This window comes from Aspergillus ochraceoroseus (assembly GCF_002846915.1).
Source record: "Aspergillus ochraceoroseus IBT 24754 chromosome Unknown P175scaffold_5, whole genome shotgun sequence".
NCBI classification, from domain to species: domain Eukaryota; kingdom Fungi; phylum Ascomycota; class Eurotiomycetes; order Eurotiales; family Aspergillaceae; genus Aspergillus; species Aspergillus ochraceoroseus.
Window position 1 is genome coordinate 1,865,605 of NW_024468480.1, and position 21,455 is coordinate 1,887,059.

At 51.3% G+C, this 21,455-nt stretch overlaps 8 protein-coding genes across 8 annotated transcripts; 5 read left to right on the forward strand and 3 right to left on the reverse strand.

The window, feature by feature from the left end:
- Nucleotides 1–89: 89 nt before the first annotated feature.
- Nucleotides 90–1,398, reverse strand: P175DRAFT_0439047 (protein-degrading AAA family ATPase MSP1; the record flags this gene model as incomplete). The annotated part of the gene is made up of 2 exons (XM_040893938.1): nt 90–1,277; nt 1,333–1,398. The coding sequence occupies 2 exons, from the start codon at nt 1,396–1,398 to the stop codon at nt 90–92; spliced, it is 1,254 nt and encodes a 417-aa protein (XP_040751656.1).
- Nucleotides 1,399–1,868: 470 nt separating this feature from the next.
- Nucleotides 1,869–3,521, forward strand: P175DRAFT_0439446 (putative chromosome segregation protein (Pcs1); the record flags this gene model as incomplete). Its single annotated transcript, XM_040893963.1, has 3 exons — nt 1,869–2,748; nt 2,804–3,241; nt 3,298–3,521. 3 exons carry the CDS (start codon nt 1,869–1,871, stop codon nt 3,519–3,521), a joined length of 1,542 nt encoding a protein of 513 aa, XP_040751657.1.
- Nucleotides 3,522–4,137: 616 nt separating this feature from the next.
- Nucleotides 4,138–7,844, forward strand: P175DRAFT_0438946 (mannose-ethanolamine phosphotransferase MCD4; the record flags this gene model as incomplete). Its single annotated transcript, XM_040893934.1, has 5 exons — nt 4,138–5,880; nt 5,937–6,124; nt 6,181–6,322; nt 6,489–6,597; nt 6,994–7,844. The coding sequence occupies 5 exons, from the start codon at nt 4,138–4,140 to the stop codon at nt 7,842–7,844; spliced, it is 3,033 nt and encodes a 1,010-aa protein (XP_040751658.1).
- A 1,892-nt stretch (nt 7,845–9,736) lies between these two features.
- On the forward strand, nt 9,737–12,861 carry farA (CeGAL family transcription factor; the record flags this gene model as incomplete). Its single annotated transcript, XM_040900037.1, has 8 exons — nt 9,737–9,793; nt 9,887–10,011; nt 10,078–10,808; nt 10,862–10,934; nt 10,998–11,426; nt 11,477–11,659; nt 11,755–12,744; nt 12,813–12,861. 8 exons carry the CDS (start codon nt 9,737–9,739, stop codon nt 12,859–12,861), a joined length of 2,637 nt encoding a protein of 878 aa, XP_040751659.1.
- Nucleotides 12,862–13,383: 522 nt separating this feature from the next.
- P175DRAFT_0481462 (cystathionine beta-lyase STR3) lies at nt 13,384–15,030 on the forward strand. Its single transcript, XM_040895456.1, has 2 exons — nt 13,384–13,735; nt 13,808–15,030. The coding sequence occupies exons 1-2, from the start codon at nt 13,550–13,552 to the stop codon at nt 14,876–14,878; spliced, it is 1,257 nt and encodes a 418-aa protein (XP_040751660.1). The 5' UTR covers nt 13,384–13,549; the 3' UTR covers nt 14,879–15,030.
- A 477-nt stretch (nt 15,031–15,507) lies between these two features.
- On the forward strand, nt 15,508–16,513 carry P175DRAFT_0439165 (uncharacterized protein; the record flags this gene model as incomplete). The annotated part of the gene is made up of 2 exons (XM_040893945.1): nt 15,508–15,686; nt 15,742–16,513. 2 exons carry the CDS (start codon nt 15,508–15,510, stop codon nt 16,511–16,513), a joined length of 951 nt encoding a protein of 316 aa, XP_040751661.1.
- A 105-nt stretch (nt 16,514–16,618) lies between these two features.
- Nucleotides 16,619–17,601, reverse strand: P175DRAFT_0277227 (uncharacterized protein). The gene is made up of 2 exons (XM_040892752.1): nt 17,153–17,601; nt 16,619–17,093 (listed from the first exon to the last, which is right to left on the reverse strand). The coding sequence occupies exons 1-2, from the start codon at nt 17,347–17,349 to the stop codon at nt 16,700–16,702; spliced, it is 591 nt and encodes a 196-aa protein (XP_040751662.1). The 5' UTR covers nt 17,350–17,601; the 3' UTR covers nt 16,619–16,699.
- Nucleotides 17,602–17,731: 130 nt separating this feature from the next.
- Nucleotides 17,732–21,070, reverse strand: mfp (putative peroxisomal multifunctional beta-oxidation protein (MFP); the record flags this gene model as incomplete). The annotated part of the gene is made up of 7 exons (XM_040899373.1): nt 20,639–21,070; nt 20,327–20,554; nt 20,159–20,267; nt 20,016–20,105; nt 19,569–19,956; nt 19,104–19,512; nt 17,732–19,054 (listed from the first exon to the last, which is right to left on the reverse strand). The coding sequence occupies exons 1-7, from the start codon at nt 20,792–20,794 to the stop codon at nt 17,732–17,734; spliced, it is 2,703 nt and encodes a 900-aa protein (XP_040751663.1). The 5' UTR covers nt 20,795–21,070.
- Between the last annotated feature and the right edge of the window lie 385 nt (nt 21,071–21,455).

Genomic DNA, 21,455 nt, shown 5'->3' on the forward strand with positions numbered 1-21,455 from the left:
ATTCAAATATAAGACCAAGGCACTGCAAACGCCATTCCCCTCTGCTGAAAGAAGAAAGAACCCGGGTAACGAGCAAGATCACACCGCGATTACTCGGGCGGTTCTACCATCTCTTTAGTCGATTGTGCCTCCGCTTCAGATGCGGCCTCGGATTCTGTGCTCCACTCTTTCTCGGAGTTGGCTTTGCTAGGTTGCGTTTGAGGTTGGGTGGGAGCGGGAATAAGCCGGGCACCACCAGCACGAGAGAAGAAATCTTCTGTTCGAAGACCGCGGACCTCGTCCGGGTTGACGGATGTAATTTGTAGCCCCTCTGCCTTTTTCTGTCGAATCAGCTCCCGAACTGGCCCCATGGCAGCGTCGCGACATGCTTCTTTGATATCACTGCCCGACATGCCTGCCATCATTTTGACCAGATAGTGAAGGTCGAAGTTCTGGCGGTCGATCTTCGTGTCTTTGAGCACCAAGCCGAGGATTCGAAGCCGCTGTGCGGCTGGTGGAAGGTTCACGGGGAACTTTTTGGGCATTCGACGGAGGATAGCATCATCAATATCTTGCATGCGGTTTGTGGCGCCCAGCACAACCACTCGCTGTGGCTCTCCCGTGGAATTTGCCGACGTAAGTCCATCCCAGTGGGTCATAAATTCCGCTTTCACCATGCCACTAGCCTCGTGCTCGCCACTTCGCCTTGTGCCAAGCACTGCATCTATCTCATCGATAAAGACGATCGAGGGCTGCAATTTCCGGGCCAAGGAAAAGACGGCATTGACCAGTTTATTCGAATCACCATACCACTTCTCCGTTAATGTGGATATGTGCAAGTTGATGAAACAAGCTCCGCTCTCGTGGGCAAGCGCCTTAGCAAGCATAGTCTTACCGCAGCCGGGGGGCCCGTACAATAGTACGCCCGACGGGGCTGTGAGAAGTGATGAAGTAGACGAATAAAGGTGAGGCAAGGTCAATGGGTATATGACGGATTCTTTCAGTTCTTCAATAATATCTTCTAGACCTCCGATATCCTCGAATGACACCGCGATGTCGTCGGGGGCGACAACATCCATCGCAATCGCTTGTTCATACTGGTTGAGAACGAGGTCGCCCCGTTTCTGTCGTGATCTTTTGCCGCCTTTGCTTGGTGAGGCCTCGTCCGACTCTTCTCCGCCATCAAGTTTTCGCAGGATAGCGGCGGACTTGCGTTTTTGTTCCTCTTTCTTCTGACTTTCTGGGTCGAAATCAAGGCGGGAGAGGAGATAGCGGATAAGGAAGTATGCGGACGCCGACTATAGGTATCCTGTGAGTTACCAAACCCAATATGGGACATGCTTGTGAAATTACCGTGCCCGCGACCATTACCAACTCCTGCAAAAACTGCTGCCATCGTGGGCCGCGTGCCGAAGCCATGATGAGGATGGAGGTGAGCGCTTGTAACGAATCTCGGCCAGTTAAAGATCTGGGACCCAAAACGACCGGATCGGGTAATGACCCAGATAGAGTATATATGAACAGGTAGAAGAACCGAAACTCCACACTTAAGTCAAACTCCCGAGTCCAGCAGCGGGAAGATGGAAATGCACATGCGATGTCGTCTGGAAGAAACCACAACAAATCCGGGTCGTCGGCGAACAGCACACTCCAGGGTGTGGCGCTCACCCAAAGACAGGCAGTCAGCCGTAGGCGTGGCTTTACCGCAAGCGTCACATGTTCCCCACAGTTTACTGCCGTCATCCTCAAGGCGGTCAGAACGCGCTCTGGAGAACCGCATTTTGCTTATGCTGTCTTTTGTCTGTCGCGTGTATATGGTTGGTTGAGCTTTCTTTTCGTTCTTCACTCACACTTTTGTAGTATAGTTTGTGTTTTATATTTTATCTCCAATGCCGAAGCGAAAAGCTACCACGAGACTTTCAGGCCTAATAGGATCCGACGATGAAGATGTGATGCAGGCCGCTCCCGATCAGGGCGAAAACAATGAGCGCCCAACAAAGAAGGCGAGAGGAAGACCTCGATCTAAATCAGCGGAAATGAAACCGCCCGTGCATATAGCTACGGATGTGGCAGCGACAGCCCCTCAATCATCAGATACTGCCACGAAGAGGACAACAAGAAGGGGCCGCCCAAAGGGCAGTAGAAACTCGGGCCAGATGGAAGCCGAAGGGCAGGATATTACCCCGCAAGAAACAGACGGAGATGATGGGATAGGAGCCTTACAGGGAGCTCCACAGCCAAAAAAATCGACCAAAGCCGCTAAGGGTGCAACGCGTGGCCGACGAAAGCCTAGTGCGGAGAAACAGATCAAAACTGATGGCGAATTCGAATATACACCAACAAGTACGCGACATAAAAAGCCTACCGAAAAAGCCGAGGCACCAGCAGAGCCCGCTAGTAGGATACAAAGGAAGTCTTTGGTCGAGGCAGAGGAAAGTGGATCGGAAGCTGAAAAACCTGTGCAGGAGGTTATTGAAGAAACAGTGATGCACGAGGAGCTTCCCGAGCCACGATCGGTTTCCGTGTCGCCTGCCAAGCGAAGACAATCATCTCAGAAAGATTTGCAAAGCTCTCCCTTCAAACGGAAGTCTAGCGCCGGAGATGACGATAGGGGGAACGGAGAACCTGAGCTGAGACGTCGACTGGGCGACTTGACGAAGAAATATGACACCCTAGAAAATCGATATCGCAATCTGAAAGAGATAGGTATTGTGGAGGCAAACTCTAATATGGAAAAGCTGCGCAAGCAGTGCGAGTCAATGACAACAGGTATGTGTACATGGGTGGCTCTATGGTATTTAAGCATGCACTAAACTTATTTCAGCATCAAACAACTTGGTTACCTCATTAAAGACTGAATTAGAGACACAAAAAGCTCTCGGTGGAAAAAGTCGCTTGCTCCAGAAGCAACTACGGGAGCGAGATGCGGAGGTATCCCGATTAACGTCGCAAGCTGAAGAGGCCACTAGCCAGCTCGCTGCTGCCCAATCGGAAGTGAAAGCCTTACAAACCAAGCTTGCTGCTGCTCGCAGTACCGCGGCCACACTCGAGAGCGCGGCGCTCAAAGTTCCGGGGAGTGCAATCAAGGGCGGTGGTGCTAACCGCGCCAATGCAGCTGCCAATGCTGAAGCCGCACATATGGCTCAGTTTGCGCAACTGAAGGAGGACCTTTACAGTGACCTCACGGGTCTTATCATCCGTGACGTGAAGAAAAGGGAAACAAACACATTGTACGACTGCATCCAGACGGGTGTCAATGGAAGTGCGCTCATCCATGTTGTTCCATCCAATCCAACCTATATGCTAACCTGTTGGCAGCTCTTCACTTTAAGCTTGTTGTCCCCCATGTATCGTCCGTCAACTTTGAAAAGGCGGAGTTTCAATATATCCCTCTTTTAGATGAAAATCGGGATCGTGAATTGGTAGATATCTTACCCGAGTATCTCACGGTGGATATTACGTTTGTCCGCCAACAGGCATCGAAATTCTACACACGGGTGATTGACGCGCTCACTAAGCGACGAGCAAGTTCCGGCAATTGATGGCTTCGGCTTTGTAACCTTCTTTTCTTGGGGACTCGACTCTTCTACTTTGTTTCTGGAATCTTGGGCATTGGCAAAACTAGTTCTCGCATGATAGGAGCCTGGGAGCAGCAACCAGCGCGGCGTAAGGGGACATTTGGGTTCTTTTGCAATTAGTATAGGCAGTGGCTCTGGATGGATAAAAGCGGGAGAATGCAATTATATACTACCTAGGTATCCCATCTTCATAACCGTAAGAGACTCGCCTGGTGTACTTGACGCGGTGGGTTCGTCTCAGGGGCATTAATTCGATATATTGGATGTCAATGGATTGCCGTGCCGTAGATGACGTCCCTTATTGGCCAAGGTCCCCAAAACGATCAGGAACGCGGAAACAGGAAAAAGTGCCATCTGGTCCAACCCCAAGCTTGTCAACCACCTTGCCAGCCTTTTATTCTTTGGTTGTTGTTGTTGTTCTTCTTCTTCTTCTCTACTTCTCCCTCTTGTGCTTTTGGACATTGATTACTAGATTTCTATTGCATTGGGTTATGGTTCTAAACTTGCGTCCCGAACCGCATTCAGTCACTCTACTCCCTCCTTGGGGGGTTCATGGAGAAAGGGCTCACAATTCCCAATCATGGCGCGTCTCGGTCGTACGGGGTTTGTCACCCTTGCGGTGATATTCCATCTCATATATTGCTATTCAATCTTCGATATCTATTTCGTTAGTCCGATTGTGAGCGGAATGCGATCCTTCCAGGTGGAACGGGATCCTGGGACCAGTGCTCCGGCAAAACGACTCGTTCTGTTTGTTGCTGATGGCTTGCGCGCCGACAAGGCTTTCCAGCCTTTGCCGGACCCAGATGGCTATGAGGACCCCGACAGCAGCGATCCTATCCATCTTGCGCCGTTTATTCGATCCCGCGTGCTTTCCCACGGTACCTTCGGCATCTCCCATACTCGAGTTCCCACCGAATCGCGTCCCGGCCATGTAGCTCTGATCGCTGGGTTATATGAGGATGTGTCGTCAGTCACAACCGGTTGGAAGTTAAACCCTGTGAATTTCGACAGCGTGTTCAATCGGAGCAGGCATACATGGAGCTGGGGAAGTCCTGATATCCTACCGATGTTCAAAGAGGGCGCCGTTCCTGGTAGAGTCGATGCGGATATGTATGGAGAAGAAGCCGAGGACTTCACCATGGATGCAACACTTCTTGATACCTGGGTGTTTGATAAAGTGCAGGAGCTCTTTGCGTCGGCCAAGAGTGACCCGGAGCTGGATAGAAAGCTGCGCGAGGATAAGCTGGTGTTCTTTTTGCATCTACTCGGACTGGATACCACCGGCCACTCCTACCGCCCCTACTCAAAGGAATACCTGCGCAACATAAAATTGGTCGACGAGGGGGTCAAGCGGATCTCCCAGATTGTGGAGAACTTCTATGGCGACGACAGCACGGCGTTTGTTTTCACAGCGGACCACGGCATGAGCGATTGGGGTAGCCACGGAGACGGCCATCCGGACAATACGAGAACCCCGCTTGTTGTCTGGGGGTCTGGGGTGGCTGCCCCCAAACATCCCAAGGATGGTGTCCCTTCAGGGCACGAAGACGGGGTTTCATCCGAGTGGAATCTCGGTAGTGTTCAACGGAACGATGTCGCGCAGGCTGATGTCGCAGCTCTCATGGCATACTTGGTTGGACTTGATTTCCCAACTAATTCCGTTGGTCAGCTCCCTCTGGAATATCTTGATGCCAGTCCAAGGGAGAAGGCCCTGGCTGCCTTTGCAAATATGCAGGAGGTTCTGGAGATGTATCGCGTTAAGGAAGAGCACAAGAAAGAAGCCTTGATCAGGTATATACCGTTTGAGCCTCTTGCAGACGGAGGCGAAAACTCCGTGGAACAGCGCCTCACAGCTATCGAAGAACTGATCCGCAGCGGTTCTTATCAGGAGTCGATTGAGAAATCTGCTGCTCTGTTCCTGACTACCTTAGAAGGTCTGCGCTATCTTCAGACGTACGACTGGCTCTTTTTGAGGACTATTGTCACTCTAGGATATCTGGGATGGATTGCATATGCTTTGACCACGGTTATTGACCTTCATGTTTTGCATGGAACTTCCGACTCAAACCGTACAACATCCAGTACCATCTTTTTCTCATCCATTCTTGTGGTTCTATTTTCGGTTTTCTTCTATCAGGGATCATCGTGGAGATACTATTTCTATGGATTCTTCCCCGTTTTTTTCTGGGAAGAAGTCTTTTCCCGGAGAAAAGCCTTGATCGCGGGTCGAGAAATTCTTTTAGGACATGTCCGCTCTGTGAGCGACCACTTCTCCTTCGGATTTCAGTTGTTAATTTTCCTGGGAATATTGGAGGCATTGGTATGTATTATTATACTTATTCAGAAGCTGAAATGATTGCTGACCAAATACTTTAGGTTCACTCTTACTTCCAGCGGGAAATCTACACTGTATGCTTCATTCTAGGCGCCTTCTGGCCCCTGTTCTATGGCTTCGGGTTCCTGAAAAAGCATGCTGCTCTTTCTGCAACTTGGGCTGTTGGCTGTCTTCTTATGAGTACCTTTACCCTCCTGCCCGCGATCAAAGTTGAGGACATCAACACCATGTACGTATATTTTCCATCATATAAGGGTACTTTGGCTGTTTATCTGACGATTCCAGAACATATGGTGCTGTTTTAATGCTCCTCGCCGGCCTCCTATATTTGTTGTTTGAGGATAACATTTTAGGGCCTACGCATCATTCGTTGCAACACTCAACAGCCGTTTCAAGACTCGGTTCACGGACTATTATGGGAATGCAGGTAGGGACATCTCTTCCAAGCCACAGCAGAGTGACAAATCATTTGAACGCCTAGCACACACTAGCGTACTTGAAGTTCATTTACTTTTGCCACTTCGCTACCTGCTGCCTAGCTGTGCTTATGCCACGGCGCATTCATTACATTACGATTTGCTAACGTGCCTCAGCTTGGAATGGTTATACTCGCGTGGATCGTAACAAAGTCAAGCATAGTCTCGCTTCAAGCTAAGCAGGGCCTTCCTTTCGGCAATCAGGTAGTTGGATGGTCTGTTTTAGGTAAGCGACTGATCAGCAATACCTCTTTAATCAAACTCTCTATGCTCCAGGCTACCCAGGTAATATTGTTGTTGGCCCACCGACCCGCCGGGAGCAGGGATTGCATGCCTTCAAAGCGGTACATTAGATATCAGGTGTTGGGAGTGTTTGACGTGGATGCCCCCCTGTAGAGGCAGGTGATGGATCCTGCAGGCATTACACTACTATGCAATATCTCAACGGGTTTAGAAAGGCATTCCAAGGCGCTGATATCTATGAACATGCCTGGGAATGTACCTTGTCTCCCCCCGCCCCCCGCACTATCATAAGATGGCAGGACCACTCCAACAATATTACCTGGGGCAAGCTGAGTAGTAATCGCTCATGAGTACGGCTCTAGAAGCTAACATGCTCTAGTTGCGTCTCTTCTACTACCATTCTTGCATCGACTATATCCGAATAGTCACTACCTGCATCGCTTAATAGTGCTCTTCCTAACATTCTCGCCCACCTTCATCATCCTTACTATTTCGTACGAAGGGCTGTTTTACTTCGTATTCTGCATGACCCTAATCACCTGGGTCAGGTTAGAGCATGCCACATACATCCATACTACCGCCACACCTCTCAAGCGAAAGAATGGTACGGTCCCAACAAACTCGGTGGCGTCCAAGGGCATGAGCACGGGCGCCACCGCGATTGTGGAAGGCGAAACGTACCAATTCCGGACGCTCAGTGTTTCAGATGCCCGTGTCGCCTTGTTCTTTTTCTTCCTTCTCCAATCCGCGTTTTTCAGCACGGGGAATATCGCTTCTATATCCTCGTTTTCGCTCGACAGTGTTTACCGGCTCATTCCCGTATTCAATCCGTTCAGCCAAGGTGCGTTGCTGGTTTTCAAGATCCTCATTCCGTTTGCGATCATCAGCGCGAATCTGGGGATCCTCAATCGCCGCCTCGAGGTTGCGCCCAGTGCATTATTCATGGTCGTCATGTCCATCTCGGACGTGATGACGCTGAACTTTTTCTACATGGTCCGCGACGAGGGCTCCTGGCTCGACATTGGCACTACAATCAGTCACTTCTGCATTGCTAGCGGCTTGTGTACTTTTGTCGCTGGGCTTGAATTCCTCAGCGAAGTGTTCATCGGCGGAGTCGATTTTGGACCCCGTGCTGGCGCAATTACGGCTACCATCGCCGGCACTATAGATGGCGTGGTGTCGGAAGGCCTCGAGCAGATTCCGGATAGAGTTGGGGACGAGAGAGACTGAGTTTCGTAGACGTGTATCTCACCAAGGTGACGGTCCACAGAGTTTCTTTTTTCTTTTTTTTTTTTTTGGATGACATGTACATGCATGGTAATAACCCTTCAAGTAATATAGTTATTTTATTATTATTATTATGAGGTTCTTGCGTGGACGTTGCGACGATTGGGCCTTGATCCTGATAGCTTATGTATATTATGGGTAGGATAAGGTCCATGCTCTTGTTTTCCTTCCTTTCTTTTCTTTTTTTGCCGAGGTATCACAGGGACCCAGCAAACGACACTTAATTTTAATCCCAGGCAGCGAGCGACTACGTCTTCCTTGCGTGTCGTGTCTACAGTATACTTCTCAGAGGCAGTGTTGGATTGCGAACTAGGCTCGGATCGGCTTGAGTCGCGAGTCTAGCGTTCGTTGGGATTCTTCAGACGCAGAAGGAAACTATCTTGGTTCCTCCATATAGTTACTCCGTACACCGTACGGTATCCTATCCCCCTAAATCAATAAAAGCATCAACTGACTCAAGCTCAAGCCTGAATATGGAAGGGATTGCGAGCGTCCAGTCTTGCAGGTGGATGATAACAGATCACTAACTGCAGATCCGCCTCAGTTCATTAATCGCGCATCTCATCTCATCTGCTACCTGTCAGCGTAGTATAGCATCCTTGAACAAGGTATACGTTCCTTTTCAATATCAGATATCCTTTCATGCATCTGGCACGAGTACTAGTTGCTAATCGAGTCTTTAGCATTTACCCCGGAGAGAACCCTGACGCATAGACCACCACACTTTCCAGTGATAGATCCAGTAACTATACGTCTATTCCAAACACAGGAGAGATCTCGTTTGTTTCATACGTTTCTCTTTTCCATCAACCGGGGCTGATGTCGTCGATAGAGCCTGCCTGACACTCTAATTTTGGAGCCCTGGTGTGTTTCAACGTGGTCTGCTGCAGATCCTGGAGCCGTTGTTTGAGATATCAATGGGCAGACAGACCTGTGATTTAGAATGGGATTTCTGCTTTCTAGAACGGGATTTATTGGACCAGAATAGAATTCAAGAATCAACCTATCAGCGCTATCTTTTATTACCTGGTATTCTCCTCCTTTCGAATTCTCTTCCATTTGTGCCGTAACCTATAAGAACGCATTTTCAAAAGAGGTTCCTTGTAACCGGTTTCTTTATTTCGATTTTCCCCCTCTCCTCCCACCCCCCCCCCCCCCCAATATTATTATTATTATTTTTTTAACCTGGTCTTCCATCGGTTCTTCTCTTTCTCTCATCACCCTCCGCCTAATCCTCACTCACCATCCCCAACCTAACGCCTACACCTCTCCTCTATCCTATCTCCTAAACACATCTTCCGTCGCCGGTTCTCCCCTGGATGGATCCTTTTTGACCATGAGCACAGTAGGAGAAAAGCTCACCGATTCAGCACCTTCCAGACCGAGTCCGACTCCCAGTACAGCGGGCTCGACGGGAACTTCAGGAATAGCGGTACATGCTAGTTCAAACGGACAAATGAGTTTCAGAAGGTAGGCACCGTTGTTTTTAGAAAGATCTTGGTTCTGAGCGCGGGGTTGGAGTGAGGATGAAGCGCACAAAAAGGAGTTGCGCAGACCAACCCACCCAAATTGAACCCCAGGGTAAAAGGAGGAGAGAAGAAAAAAAAAAAGAGGAAACCCTCGAGATATTGATCTATTTTATCTAACGTTTTTCAAACAGACAACGTGCATCGCGTGCGTGTGAGGTTGGTTTTCTCCTTGTCGAGTTGACGCGACGCTTTTGCAGCCTCGGTACCTCGGCCCATCGCAGCTTTGCTTTTGCTACAGCTTTGCGGCCGTCAACCATCGAGTGCTGAAGAGATCCACCCTCCCAACCCTGATGATTTCCTTCATGGATGTTGACTAACCCTTACTTGGTTTGCTCCCTGGTGAAGACTTGCCATGCTCGAAAAGTGAGTCTCGCCTCTTCCCGCGCTGCGCTGCGCCCGCGACCACCCCCCTGCAAGAAGACCCTAGCTAATCTCGCCTCCCATCTCAACGACTAGGTCCGCTGCGATGCTGCCAGCCTAGGTGTACCATGCACCAACTGCGTGGCCTTTTCGATCGAATGCCGGATTCCGACACCGAAACGCAAGAAGAATCAGACCAAGTCGTCAAAGGACGCTGTCGAGTAGGTTGCCACCTTGGCTCCCCACTTCTTTCTCGACCTTTACTCACTCACTTTCTTTTCCAATAGTAGCGAAGAGACCGACGAAAAACCACAGAGCGACGAAAAACAAGAGGGGTCGGTATCCGAGGGGGGGAAGGATGCGTTTGGTTACCAGAACAATCGAATGGCCGTCGATGGGATGCCAGTTACTTCGCTTACAGAAACCCAGGCCGCCCACCAGGCATCCCAAAACGGAACCTATGCCCAATTCATGAAGCCTAAATTTGCGCGGGCCCCAATAAAGGAGGCCGGAAGGGTGGCATATCTGGGCGAGTCTTCGAATCTGTCCCTCTTGGTTCAGGACCGGCATGGGACTACAGATGTCGTACATTACCCTTTGCCACCTAACATCCGAGGGTCGCGTGCGAGACTCACGGATCTAGATAATCTTGAACTGGATATCCTTCACCAACGCGGCGCTTTCCTTCTACCCCCGAAGCCGCTATGCGATGAATTGGTTGACGCCTATTTCAAGTGGGTAGCCCCCGTGGTGCCCATCGTTAACCGCAGCCGCTTTATGCGTCAATACCGCGATCCCAAGAATCCTCCCTCCCTGCTTCTATTACAAGCCATACTCCTTGCTGGCTCAAGGGTCTGTACAAACCCACAGCTTATGGATGCAAACGGCTCAACCACGCCGGCCGCCATGACATTCTATAAGCGTGCAAAGGCATTGTATGATGCCAATTACGAAGACGACCGAATCACGATTGTCCAGGCATTAGTACTCCTGGGCTGGTACTGGGAAGGACCTGAAGGTGCGTCCTTGCTCTGCGTTCATTTTTGCGCCCGGAGATACTGAACTTTGTAGATGTGACCAAGAACGTGTTTTACTGGACCAGGGTGGCAATAGTCGTGGCACAAGGGTCGGGTATACATCGCAGGTAAGGATCAAATTCGGTCAGTTGTTCAGCTTTTGGATCCTTTTTATGTTAATGCATCATTAGCGTGGAAACTTCACAACTTAGCAAGCCCGACAAGAGGCTATGGAAGCGAATTTGGTGGACTCTTTTCACCCGAGACCGGTCCGTAGCAGTCGCGCTAGGACGCCCGATTGGAATCAGCACGGACGATTCGGACGTTGGGATGCTGACGGAAGACGACTTCGTCGAAGACGAGGTTGATATTGCTGCCGAGTACCCCCCAGACTCAGTCCATGTGCAATTTTTCCTGCAATACGTCAAGCTATGTGAAATCATGGGTTTGGTGTTATCCCAACAGTACTCGGTTGCCTCTAAATCCAGGCGTATGAATGCCATGGATCTGACCCACTCCGATATGGCCCTTGCCGATTGGCTTCAGAATTGTCCCAAGGAAGTATGTTGGCAACGACAACGACATCACTTCTGGGCGGCGCTCCTTCACGCTAATTACTAGTAAGTGGAATGGGTCGGGTTTACTAGATTGCTCTAATCTGAGATTATAGCACTACCCTCTGTCTCTTGCATCGAGCACATATGCCGCCCGCATCGTCGGTTCCCAGCAGCTACCGTGTTGAGGAGATGGCATATCCATCACGCACCATTGCATTCCAGGCTGCGGGGATGATTACCTCCATCATCGAGAATCTTCAGGCTCACAAGGAAATTCGATACACGCCCGCATTCATGTATGTTCAGTTTTCTTTTTTTTTTTCTTCTTCTTCTTCTTCTTCTTCTTTAACGTACAAATGCAACCCTTCAGATGCTAAGTCATGATGAACAGTGTCTATAGTTTATTCTCCGCTTTGATCATGCACGTTTACCAAATGCGGTCCTCTGTGCCTTCGGTTGTTGCTACGTGCCAAGAAAGGATTAATATCTGTACGCAGGCACTCAAAGATGTCTCCAAAGTGTGGCTTGTGGCCAAGATGGTCCATACCTTGTTCGAGTCCATTCTGGGCAACAAAGTTCTCGAGGAACGTCTACAGAAAGCCGCGGGAAAGAGGCATCAGCGGACGAAACACGATCACAACCAGCACGCCTCTACGAGAAGGCCAGATCCACCCAAGCGCAAGTTCGATGAGATGGATATCAACCTACCCAACGGTGGCCCTACGCCTCCGGTGTCGTACGAGCGGTCTCGTCCACAGACGCCCGCCCCTACTCCCGCAAGGGAGATGCCGCAGCCTGGCTTAACCGTCCCTCAAGGTTCTCCCCCGGTAGCTAGGGAAGGTCTCTCCGGAACAGGCCACTCTCGCGCAAACACGCGCCCCACAACCCCTTTCAACAATCAGTTCTCTCTTCCTGCAACACCTCCAGACCTGTTCCTGGTTACACGTACCTCGCCAAACCTCTCCCCCTCGCTTTGGGAGAATTTTCAGCCTGATCAATTGTTCCCTGATGGCACCGCTATCTTCCCAGAGCTGACCTCTCCCCAGAGTGCGGCGGTTGATCCACAGCTACAGATGCAAACGCCAATCCAACCTCACGGACTCGACCAACGATCGATGCTGCCGCAGCAGATTCCACCGCGAACTCTGGCTGGCACTCAAGCAAGCCCAGAGCTTCTATCAACCATGCCTCCAGGTATTGGCCTCCCAGGACAACCACCCCAGCAGATGTTTGGAATGGAATCCCAACCAGCATGGCCCATGCCCGGACTGGAGGGCCATGTAGCAGCGGCGGCGATGGACAATGCGAGCCAAGATGACAACTGGAGCAGCAGCTCTCGGAGTGGCCCAACGGCCCCAACGACTCTCAATGTGGAAGACTGGTATGTCGACTCCCTTATATCCCGAGCATTGGCCATTACTCACCGAATCCTTTTTTTTTTCCCCTTAGGTTCCAATTCTTCGGCATTAACGGTAGCTTTGGTGAAATGACAGCTTGAGCTGGACTATAGCTGTATAACATGATTAATTTTGATTTGAATCCCCTCTTGCTTACCGCGGGCAAGTTAATATTTCTGTTGACTTTTTGCTCTATTTTCTCGAGCTGGCTGATTCTGTTTTGTTGGTACCAATGGGCTTTATTCTGTCACACACTGGATTTGTTTGATCTGGTCGCTAGTGTACTTTGTTTTGGGACGAGGGAGCCGTGGACAAAAGGCGTACGACCAAGGAGTACAGCAATGGGGGTATTGGTTAACGTTATGTGCATTATGAAACGTGATAGCAGATTCAGAATGGGGAAACTGAATCCTTAAGGGCTACTTTCTGTATATAGAAGGAAAAGGTATCTGTCCTGCCTAAGGTGTATATCTCCTAATTGGGCGCTAGTGGATGACGACATCGCTCTCTGCGCCCGGTAGCCAATCACAGGCCACGCTCGTGATCTGACTAAGAATCCCAGTCCCGGGTTTTAAAGGATGACTCTTGGAAGCAAAATATCAATGAATCATTTCTCTCCTGGTTCTCTGATCTTCTTTCCAGACGAGTATTCGAATCCTGACCATTGCTCTCGAAACAATATCCATTGTCCTCTCTCTTTCGCTTCTTTGCTTTCTCTTGCCCTTGCGCGTTCTTGTGCTCTTCTTCTTATCCTCTATATCCCCCCTCCGCTGTCACATCCCCGCAGCGATGTCGGCCTCCGACGCCAGCGCTCTGAAAAAGGCATACCCTCATGTTGACGCCGAGGGCCACAATCTGCCTCCTTCTCCAGCTCCCTCCAGTCCTCATGGAGGCAGACGCTACAACATTGCCACAGAACTTGTCTACACAGAGGGCAGCGACCAGTACAATGCCAGCAGCGTGCCCATCTACCAGGTTAGCGATCAAAATTATGATGCGACTGGACCTTGCAGGTGTCAGAAAAGCTAATTGACCTATCTTTGCTAGAGCGCAACCTTCAAACAGACGTCCTATGAGGGAGGGGGAGAGTATGACTACACCCGGTCGGGCAACCCGACCAGAACACACCTCGAGCGACACTTAGCAAAGATCATGTCGGCCCAGCGTGCTCTTGTGGTATCGTCCGGCATGGCTGCTCTAGATGTGATCACCCGCCTCCTCCGTCCTGGTGACGAGGTAGTAACTGGTGATGACCTGTACGGCGGATCGCATCGTCTTCTCAAATACTTGTCGACCAACGGCGGTATCACTGTACACCACGTCGACACCACCAATCCCGCCAAGGTGGCCGAGGTTCTCAACAGCAAGACGGCCATGGTGCTTTTGGAAACCCCCACAAACCCTCTTATCAAGGTTGTCGATATTCCTACAATCGCGGCGGCGACTCACGAAGCCAGCCCCAGTGCTCTGGTCTGTGTGGACAACACCATGATGTCCCCATTGCTCCTCAACCCTCTCGAGCTAGGTGCCGATATTGTCTACGAGAGTGGAACGAAATATTTATCTGGCCACCACGATGTGATGGCTGGAGTGATCGCGGTCAACGACCTGGCCTTGGGCGACAGACTCTATTTCCCTATCAACGCCTCTGGCTGTGGATTGTCACCGTTTGACTCCTGGCTGTTGATGCGTGGTGTGAAGACCCTCAAGGTCCGAATGGACCAGCAGCAGGCCAACGCCCAGCGTATCGCAGAGTTCCTGGAGTCTCACGGGTTTCGGGTGCGATACCCCGGATTGCGGTCACACCCTCAATATGAGCTCCATCACTCAATGGCGCGCGGATCTGGAGCGGTGCTTTCATTTGAAACCGGCGATGTGGCCACCAGTGAGCGCATCGTTGAAAACGCAAAGCTGTGGGCCATCAGTGTCAGCTTTGGCTGTGTGAACAGTTTAATCAGTCTGCCTTGCCGGATGAGTCACGCCAGTATCGACGCAAAGACGCGAAAGGAGCGAGCCATGCCGGAGGACTTGATTCGGTTGTGCGTTGGTATCGAAGATGTGGATGATCTGATTGATGATTTGAGGAGAGCAGTAAGTTGTTTTTCTTTGCGTTCCTGAGGTCATTGCATCTAATTCGATTTTGTAGCTGGTACAAGCGGGCGCTGTGAATGTTACCCTTGATGGTATTGAAGCAACCGCACCCCAGACTGCGTCGACATAGCGAGGTATTTTTGGTCCAGTTGCCAGCCAGTTAATAAATGCTCGAGCCTGAGGGATTTATGTTATCAGGGTAGTATCCCGAGATCTATCATTTCCATCCATTTCCAAAGCGGCGTTGGGCGTAACGCGGTCATAAAAGGGGCCTTTATAATGAACATCTATTTCCATCATATCATCATATCTTCGCCTGCTGGAACTTGTATGAGGCCGGCATCGGAGCGTACCCAGTCGGATCAATCTCGTCCGGCCCATTGCTTTTGCCGAGTGAACGAATCACAACGACTTTAATTAATGCCTCATCTTACTCCATACACTTGTTTCTTACCTTGATAAGTATGGTCATGGAGCTGTAACTGTAGCCCAAGTCCTTTTTTTCTTGATTTTCTTTTTTGTGGCCTTCCAAAAGCGTCGCGGCTGTCGAGTTGTCTTCATTATCGCATGACGTCGATTCTGGCTACGTTTCCCGAGCCGGTCTTATCTTCTTCCACCCGTTCCCCTGCCTCCCAGCATCCACCTCACCAGAGATTATGCCTCAAGATGCCCTCTCACCGGATACGGCGCTATCTATGGCTGCTGTATCACAGCGACCAGGGACGCCCAATAAGACATGGAATACCGATCGTTTAGGGGCGCGATTCGGGGCCGATATTGTCAGCGCGGCCACGGCTGGAGCTTTGACTTGTCCTGTGATTACTGTCATTGATCGGTGAGGGTTGAGAAGACCAAAATAAGGGCGCAAAATTCTAACAAAGGGTTGCCAGTGCTATCATCGAAAAAGCGGCCAAGGGCATTCCCATCCGCCAGACCATCACCTCTTCCTTTCGGTCGATCCTCTCCCACCCAGGCGGATTCTTCCTGGGCACTCCCTTCCTTCTGATTTATACGCTATACACCTCGACATATCTAGCCGCCAATACAATCGACACCGTCACCTCCACCCTGCGCGACAAGCCCTTCTCCACGGTTTTCCCAGGCACCGCCAAATTCATTACCACCACCGCCGTGAACATGGGAATATGCGTATACAAGGATGCCAGGTTCGCGCGGATATTCGGCGCATCTCCTCAATCCTCCTCGTCGTCGTCGTCGTCGTCGTCGTCCTCCTCCTCCTCATCTCCCGTCTCGTGCCATCCTTCCGGCGCCGCCAAAGTCCCCAAAATCTCCTATACCCTCTTCTGTCTCCGCGACAGCATCACCATCTTCGCGTCCTTCAACGTGCCGGCCCTCATCGCGCCTTCGATCCCGGATTCCATCGCCTCAACGCCAGGCATGAAGACCGCCATCGCGCAGTTCTCGTGCCCGGCGCTTATGCAGTTCGCCAGCACCCCGATGCACTTGCTCGGGTTAGATCTGTATAACCGACAGCCACCCGGTGGGTTAGGATGGCGCGAGCGGGTCTCGCGAATCCGACGCGACTACGTGCCGAGTTGTTTTGCGCGCATGGGCAAGATCGTGCCTGCGTATGGCGTTGGCGGGGTGGTGAATGTACGGATGCGCGCCAGTTTGATGCAGTATCTAGAGGGGCAGGCGTAGCCAGTCCCTCGATTTGCCATGTAAGGCGTGTGTGTAAGGCTGTTTGTATTTAATTTCGTGCAGGTTTTTTTTTTTTTTTTTTTTTTTTTTTTTTTTTGGATCCGCACACTCATAGATTGTTTGGGATGGATGGCATTTGATTGAGCGCTGCGCTATAGATCGAGCTTTGGTTTAATTAATGTTACATCATTGAATATCCGAAAACAAAAGTGCCTTTCTCCTCCCCTCCCCGTCTGCAATGAACCACCCATCAACTAGAAGACAAAAGAGTCCCCCATATCCCATGATCCCTGAGCGCCCGATAACACCCCCCTGCCCCCGCAGAAAGCTCGACCCAACCCGGGGCCGTGTCCCCGTTATAGCAAAGGACCAAGACATGCCGGCCCCGCGGAGCGCAGCGAGAGAGGCCCCGCCGCCTTCGTGCGTAAACAGCGTCATCTCGAGCTCCCGGCACTGCGCCTCCAGCACGCACGGGGGCTGGTAGAACTGGGTGAGTAGGACTTTTTTTGGGGGGGGGGGGGGGGGGGGTGTGTTTTCCCAGGTTTCGTCGTAGCGGTGGAGGTCTACGCGGGTGAAGGATCTATATATATCAGTTATCAGATATCGATCAGTATTGCATTGCAGTACCGACACGCCTACCCGGGCCCCCCCCCCCCGGGGGGATATAGGGCTAGAGTCTGGACTGGACTGGACTGGACTGGGCCGCAGACGAGGCCTTCCAGTTGTCGTCGTTCTCGTACATACTGGTTGGGGTTCAGCACGCTGCTGCATCCCAGGGCCATTTCGCCGCGCTCTCTGGAAGCTCTACCAGAGGCAAGGGCGGGTGCGGTGCGCATCGCAGGGCATCTGGGTTGTTGAAGTACACATTATTAAGCGCGTTTCAAGTTGGCCATGATTCAAAGCCGGCCGTAGTCTGAGAAATCGGACCACCTAGATAGAGAGCACTAGTTACTGGCGCACAGGGTCCCTGACACACACACCCCTCTTTGTAGGGCTTCACCCCCTTCTCTTTAGGACTGGGACTATACCTAACCCAGGTCCAGAGCCGCTCATCGATCCAAGATGGATTTCTCGATTCACATCCAGTTGGAGGATACACGCAATGTAGCCTGGGCCAAGTAAGACAGATATGATAGTGAAATCGAAAGAAAAATGAATTACATGAAACCATAACGATTTATGTACAATTTTGTAGTGGCGTGACGAATCTCCAGTAATTTACAATTTGGCCTTGGCTTTTCCCACCAGCTCAACACCTGCACCAGAGATCGCGGGCTTGCCTGTCTCCACAACAGTAGTCTGGAAGACCACCGTGTTGCCCTCCTTCCACATCTCCGTCTTCAGCGTCTGGCCAGGTAGAACGACACCGGCAAAGCGGACCTTGAGGTTCTTGAAGGCGCCAAACTTGCTGAATACGTGCTTCCCAGAGACACCCAGCGAGCAGAGACCATGGAGAATCGGCGTCTTGAACCCACCAACCTTACTGAATTCGGGGTCGATGTGCAGAGGGTTGCGGTCGCCGTTGAGGCGGTACAGGGCCGCCTGGTCCTCCGAGGTCTTCTCCTCGACGACGGCGTCGGGCTTGCGCTGGGGAGGCTTGTAGGCGGCAGTAGCACCCTTGGGACGGGGAGCAGTGGGCTTGGGAGAGCCGCCGAAGCCACCGCTGCCGCGGATGAAGACTGTAGACTCATTGTAGAAGAGTTCCTCGCCGGTGTTGGCGTCCTTGGTGGTGTAGCCGGCGACCACCAGAGCAGCGGCGCCCTTGTCGATGACGTCGATGAGCTTGGGGAAAGTGAGGGTCTGGGCCTCCGTGGGGATGGGGAATTTGCGGATCTCCATGTACTGTTCACCGTGCAGCAGCATCATGGGGGAGAAGTTCGGGACGATGTCATCCATGTTCCAGGGGGTCGCGGTGTTGAACCAGGGGATCACACCAAAGGTGGGAAGGGCCTGGAAATTGTCGCTGTTCTCGTAGACGAGAGGAAGATCGGTGCGCTTGGCCCCCAAGCTCAGGTTGTAAAGGATAACGTCGCGGTCGGTGTAGTCGAAGGGGGTTCCATCGGTGGTGGCCTGTTTGGCTTCCTCGATGGCGCCCAGGATCTTGCTGCCGCTGCCGTCGCTGCGGTTGCCCATGTTAGCCATAACCTTCTCGGCACCGGCTTGGGCATCCTCGGGGTGGTCCGCACGGCGGTCAAAGGTGACGATCTTGCTCCACTCCTGGATGACAGCCTCGGGAGTCAGTGACACATCCACGGGGAATCCGTGGCCGCCAGTGCGCTGCCAGCGGGTACGACCGAACCAGCCGCTGCCGCACTCGAACAGACCCTTGGTGGAGAAGGGCTCAGGAGCGTTCTCAGAACAGAGAAGGACGACCAATGGCGCAACGTAGTCAGGCTTGAATGCCTGGACCATCTCCTCCGGCATGATAGTGCGGGTCATGTTGGTACCAGCGTTGGGAGCAATGGTATTGACCTTGATGTTGTACTTGGCGCCCTCGAGAGCGAGAGTGCGAGAGAAACCAAGGATACCGAGTTTCTGATTCTACCGTTAGCGAAGTTTAGCGGGTAAGTAATTAATTGGGGACACATACAGCGGCAGCATAGTTAGCCTGACCGAAGTTTCCATAAATACCGCTGGTGCTAGCAGTGTTGACAATGCGGCCATACTTCTGTTTAAGCATATAAGGCCAAGCAGCCTTGGTAACCTTGTAAGTTCCGCGAAGGTGAACGTTGATGACAGGATTCCACAGGTCATCGTTCATGTTGTGGAAAGCCTTGTCACGGAGGATCCCGGCGTTGTTGACCAGGATGTCGATACGTCCGAAAGCATCAATAGCAGTCTTGACAACAGCATCGCCATCCTCGCAAGAGGCCTTGTTGCCAACAGCAATTCCACCGAGCTTCTTGATCTCCTGGACAACAGGCTCGGGGTCAACCAGGTCGTTAACGACGACAGAGGCACCCAGCTTGGCGAATAGAAGGCAGTATGCGCGGCCGAGACTAAGATTAGTTAGCACCTCTCTTCTACAATTTTATTATTGATAATGATCACCTACCCGTTGCCGCCTCCAGTGACAAGGGCTACCTTGCCCTTGAAATCAGGCTCCTCTGCAGCGGGAGCCGAGCCGAGCTTCAAGCCATCCTCGAGGAGCTCCATGAAGTTAGCCGGGCCAGTAGGATAACTGGGCTGCGAGAAGTCGTTGACGTCGTTCCACTTCTTAGCAAGGGCACCAGGAGTCAAGGAAGCATCGGGCTTGAGCAGAGCACCCTTGGCACGTTCCCAACGGAGCTTGGCAACATGGCCACCGCCGACTTCAAAGATGGAGCCAGACTCCTTGGTGTTGGAAGGGTGGACCAAGACAGCAACAAGAGGCACCACCCAGTCGGGCTTGAGGTTCTCCAAGACCTCGGGGGGCATCACGGTAGCAGTCATACGGCTAGCGGCTGTTTCAGAATTAGTGACTGCAGTCTGGACGGCCTTCAAGACGTGATTCTCGACCTACCAATGGGAGCAATAACGTTGGCAATAATGTTGTACTTGGCACCCTCCTTTGCAAGGGTCTCAGTAAAACCAACCTGGCCAAGTTTGGCAGCTTGTTTCGTCAGCAACATATTGCTAAAATCTCACCAGGGTCGTGCGACTTACCAGAGTAGTTGGCCTGGCCAAAGCTACCGAAGAGACCGGCTGCAGAAGCAGTGTTGATGACACGACCATACTTTTGTTTCCTAAAATGGGGCCAAGCAGCTCTTGCGCACTACCGAGTAAGCGCCAGATTAGTACATGCAGAGGCAAATCAGATGCGCTAGTTCTCACCTTGTATGCACCATAGGTGTGGACTGTGTTGATCAGATCCCAATCCTGATCTTTCATGTTTTTAAAGCTGACATCCCGAAGGATACCAGCATTGTTAATGAGGACATCGATCCGCCCAAAGGTCTTGATGGCTGTATCAATGATAGCTTCACCGTTCTCGACGCTGTCGTAGTTGGCAACAGCCTTACCGCCAGCAGCCTTGATATCTTCGACAACCAGATCAGCAGCCTAAAGAGTAAAAGCATGCATGTGTCAGTCCTGGTCGAACCCCTCGAAAAGTTGCATGTGATCCATGGCAAAAACGAAACTCACCTTGCTCGATTTGCCCTCGCCCTGGTGAGAACCACCCAGATCATTTACAACCACATTTGCTCCCCTTGAGGCAAAGAACAGAGCATATGCCTTACCCAAACCACCACCAGCTCCTGTGACAACAACAGTCTGATTGTCAAACCGCAGCTCGGACATCTTGTGAACAAATTATGGAGAGTGGGGGAGGGGAATAGATTTGAGGGTCGACAAGAAAGGACAGGAATAGAGAGAGAGAGAGAGGGGGGGGGGAGGAAAAGGGGAGGGAAATAAGAGTTGGAGAATATTGAAAAGAAGAGGAGAGAATGGAGAATCGTCTGGGGAGAGGCCAGTTGAAGAACAATGATGATGATTCCGGGGAAGAGAAAGATGATGTCGGTCGCAGTGTTCGGCAAGCTGGGAAAAGCGAACCTCGGCATGTCTGAGGCATGGAAGCTCGGAGGTTCTGTTGTCAAGCATGGTAATGGTACGGAGTAGATGATTCAACTTCACATGCTGATAGTTACTGGTTACAATTTCAAGCCTTATTTTATCTATTTTATTTTCCTCTTTCTTCTCATCGTCCTTTCATCAACCTCGAATATCCTCCACCATCCTAAGAAATTTCCTCATCTTGTTGTCTTTTCGAGCTTCGTCCCCTTTTGGTTTCATTCCACGCTTTGCCTAATCTGGTAACGTGTCACCCCATGATCTGCTGACTCAGCGGTATCACATGTGATCCCCACCGGCGGATGAGCCACTAAGCCTTTTTTAGAAGTCATGCATATGATCTTAGTCATCCATGACATCCATAAGCGGTAGGCGGTGGTGGGCTGCAGAA

Excerpts from the sequence above, each read along its gene's own strand:
- P175DRAFT_0481462 (XM_040895456.1), top strand. The coding sequence starts at position 13,550 with ATGTCGGCCTCCGACGCCAGCGCTCTGAAAAAGGCATACCCTCATGTT. Across the intron at positions 13,736-13,807 it reads GCAGCGTGCCCATCTACCAG|AGCGCAACCTTCAAACAGAC; the intron begins GTTAGCGATCAA and ends TATCTTTGCTAG.
- P175DRAFT_0277227 (XM_040892752.1), bottom strand. The coding sequence starts at position 17,349 with ATGCGCACCGCACCCGCCCTTGCCTCTGGTAGAGCTTCCAGAGAGCGC. Across the intron at positions 17,094-17,152 it reads CCCGGGGGGGGGGGGCCCGG|ATCCTTCACCCGCGTAGACC; the intron begins GTAGGCGTGTCG and ends TGATATATATAG.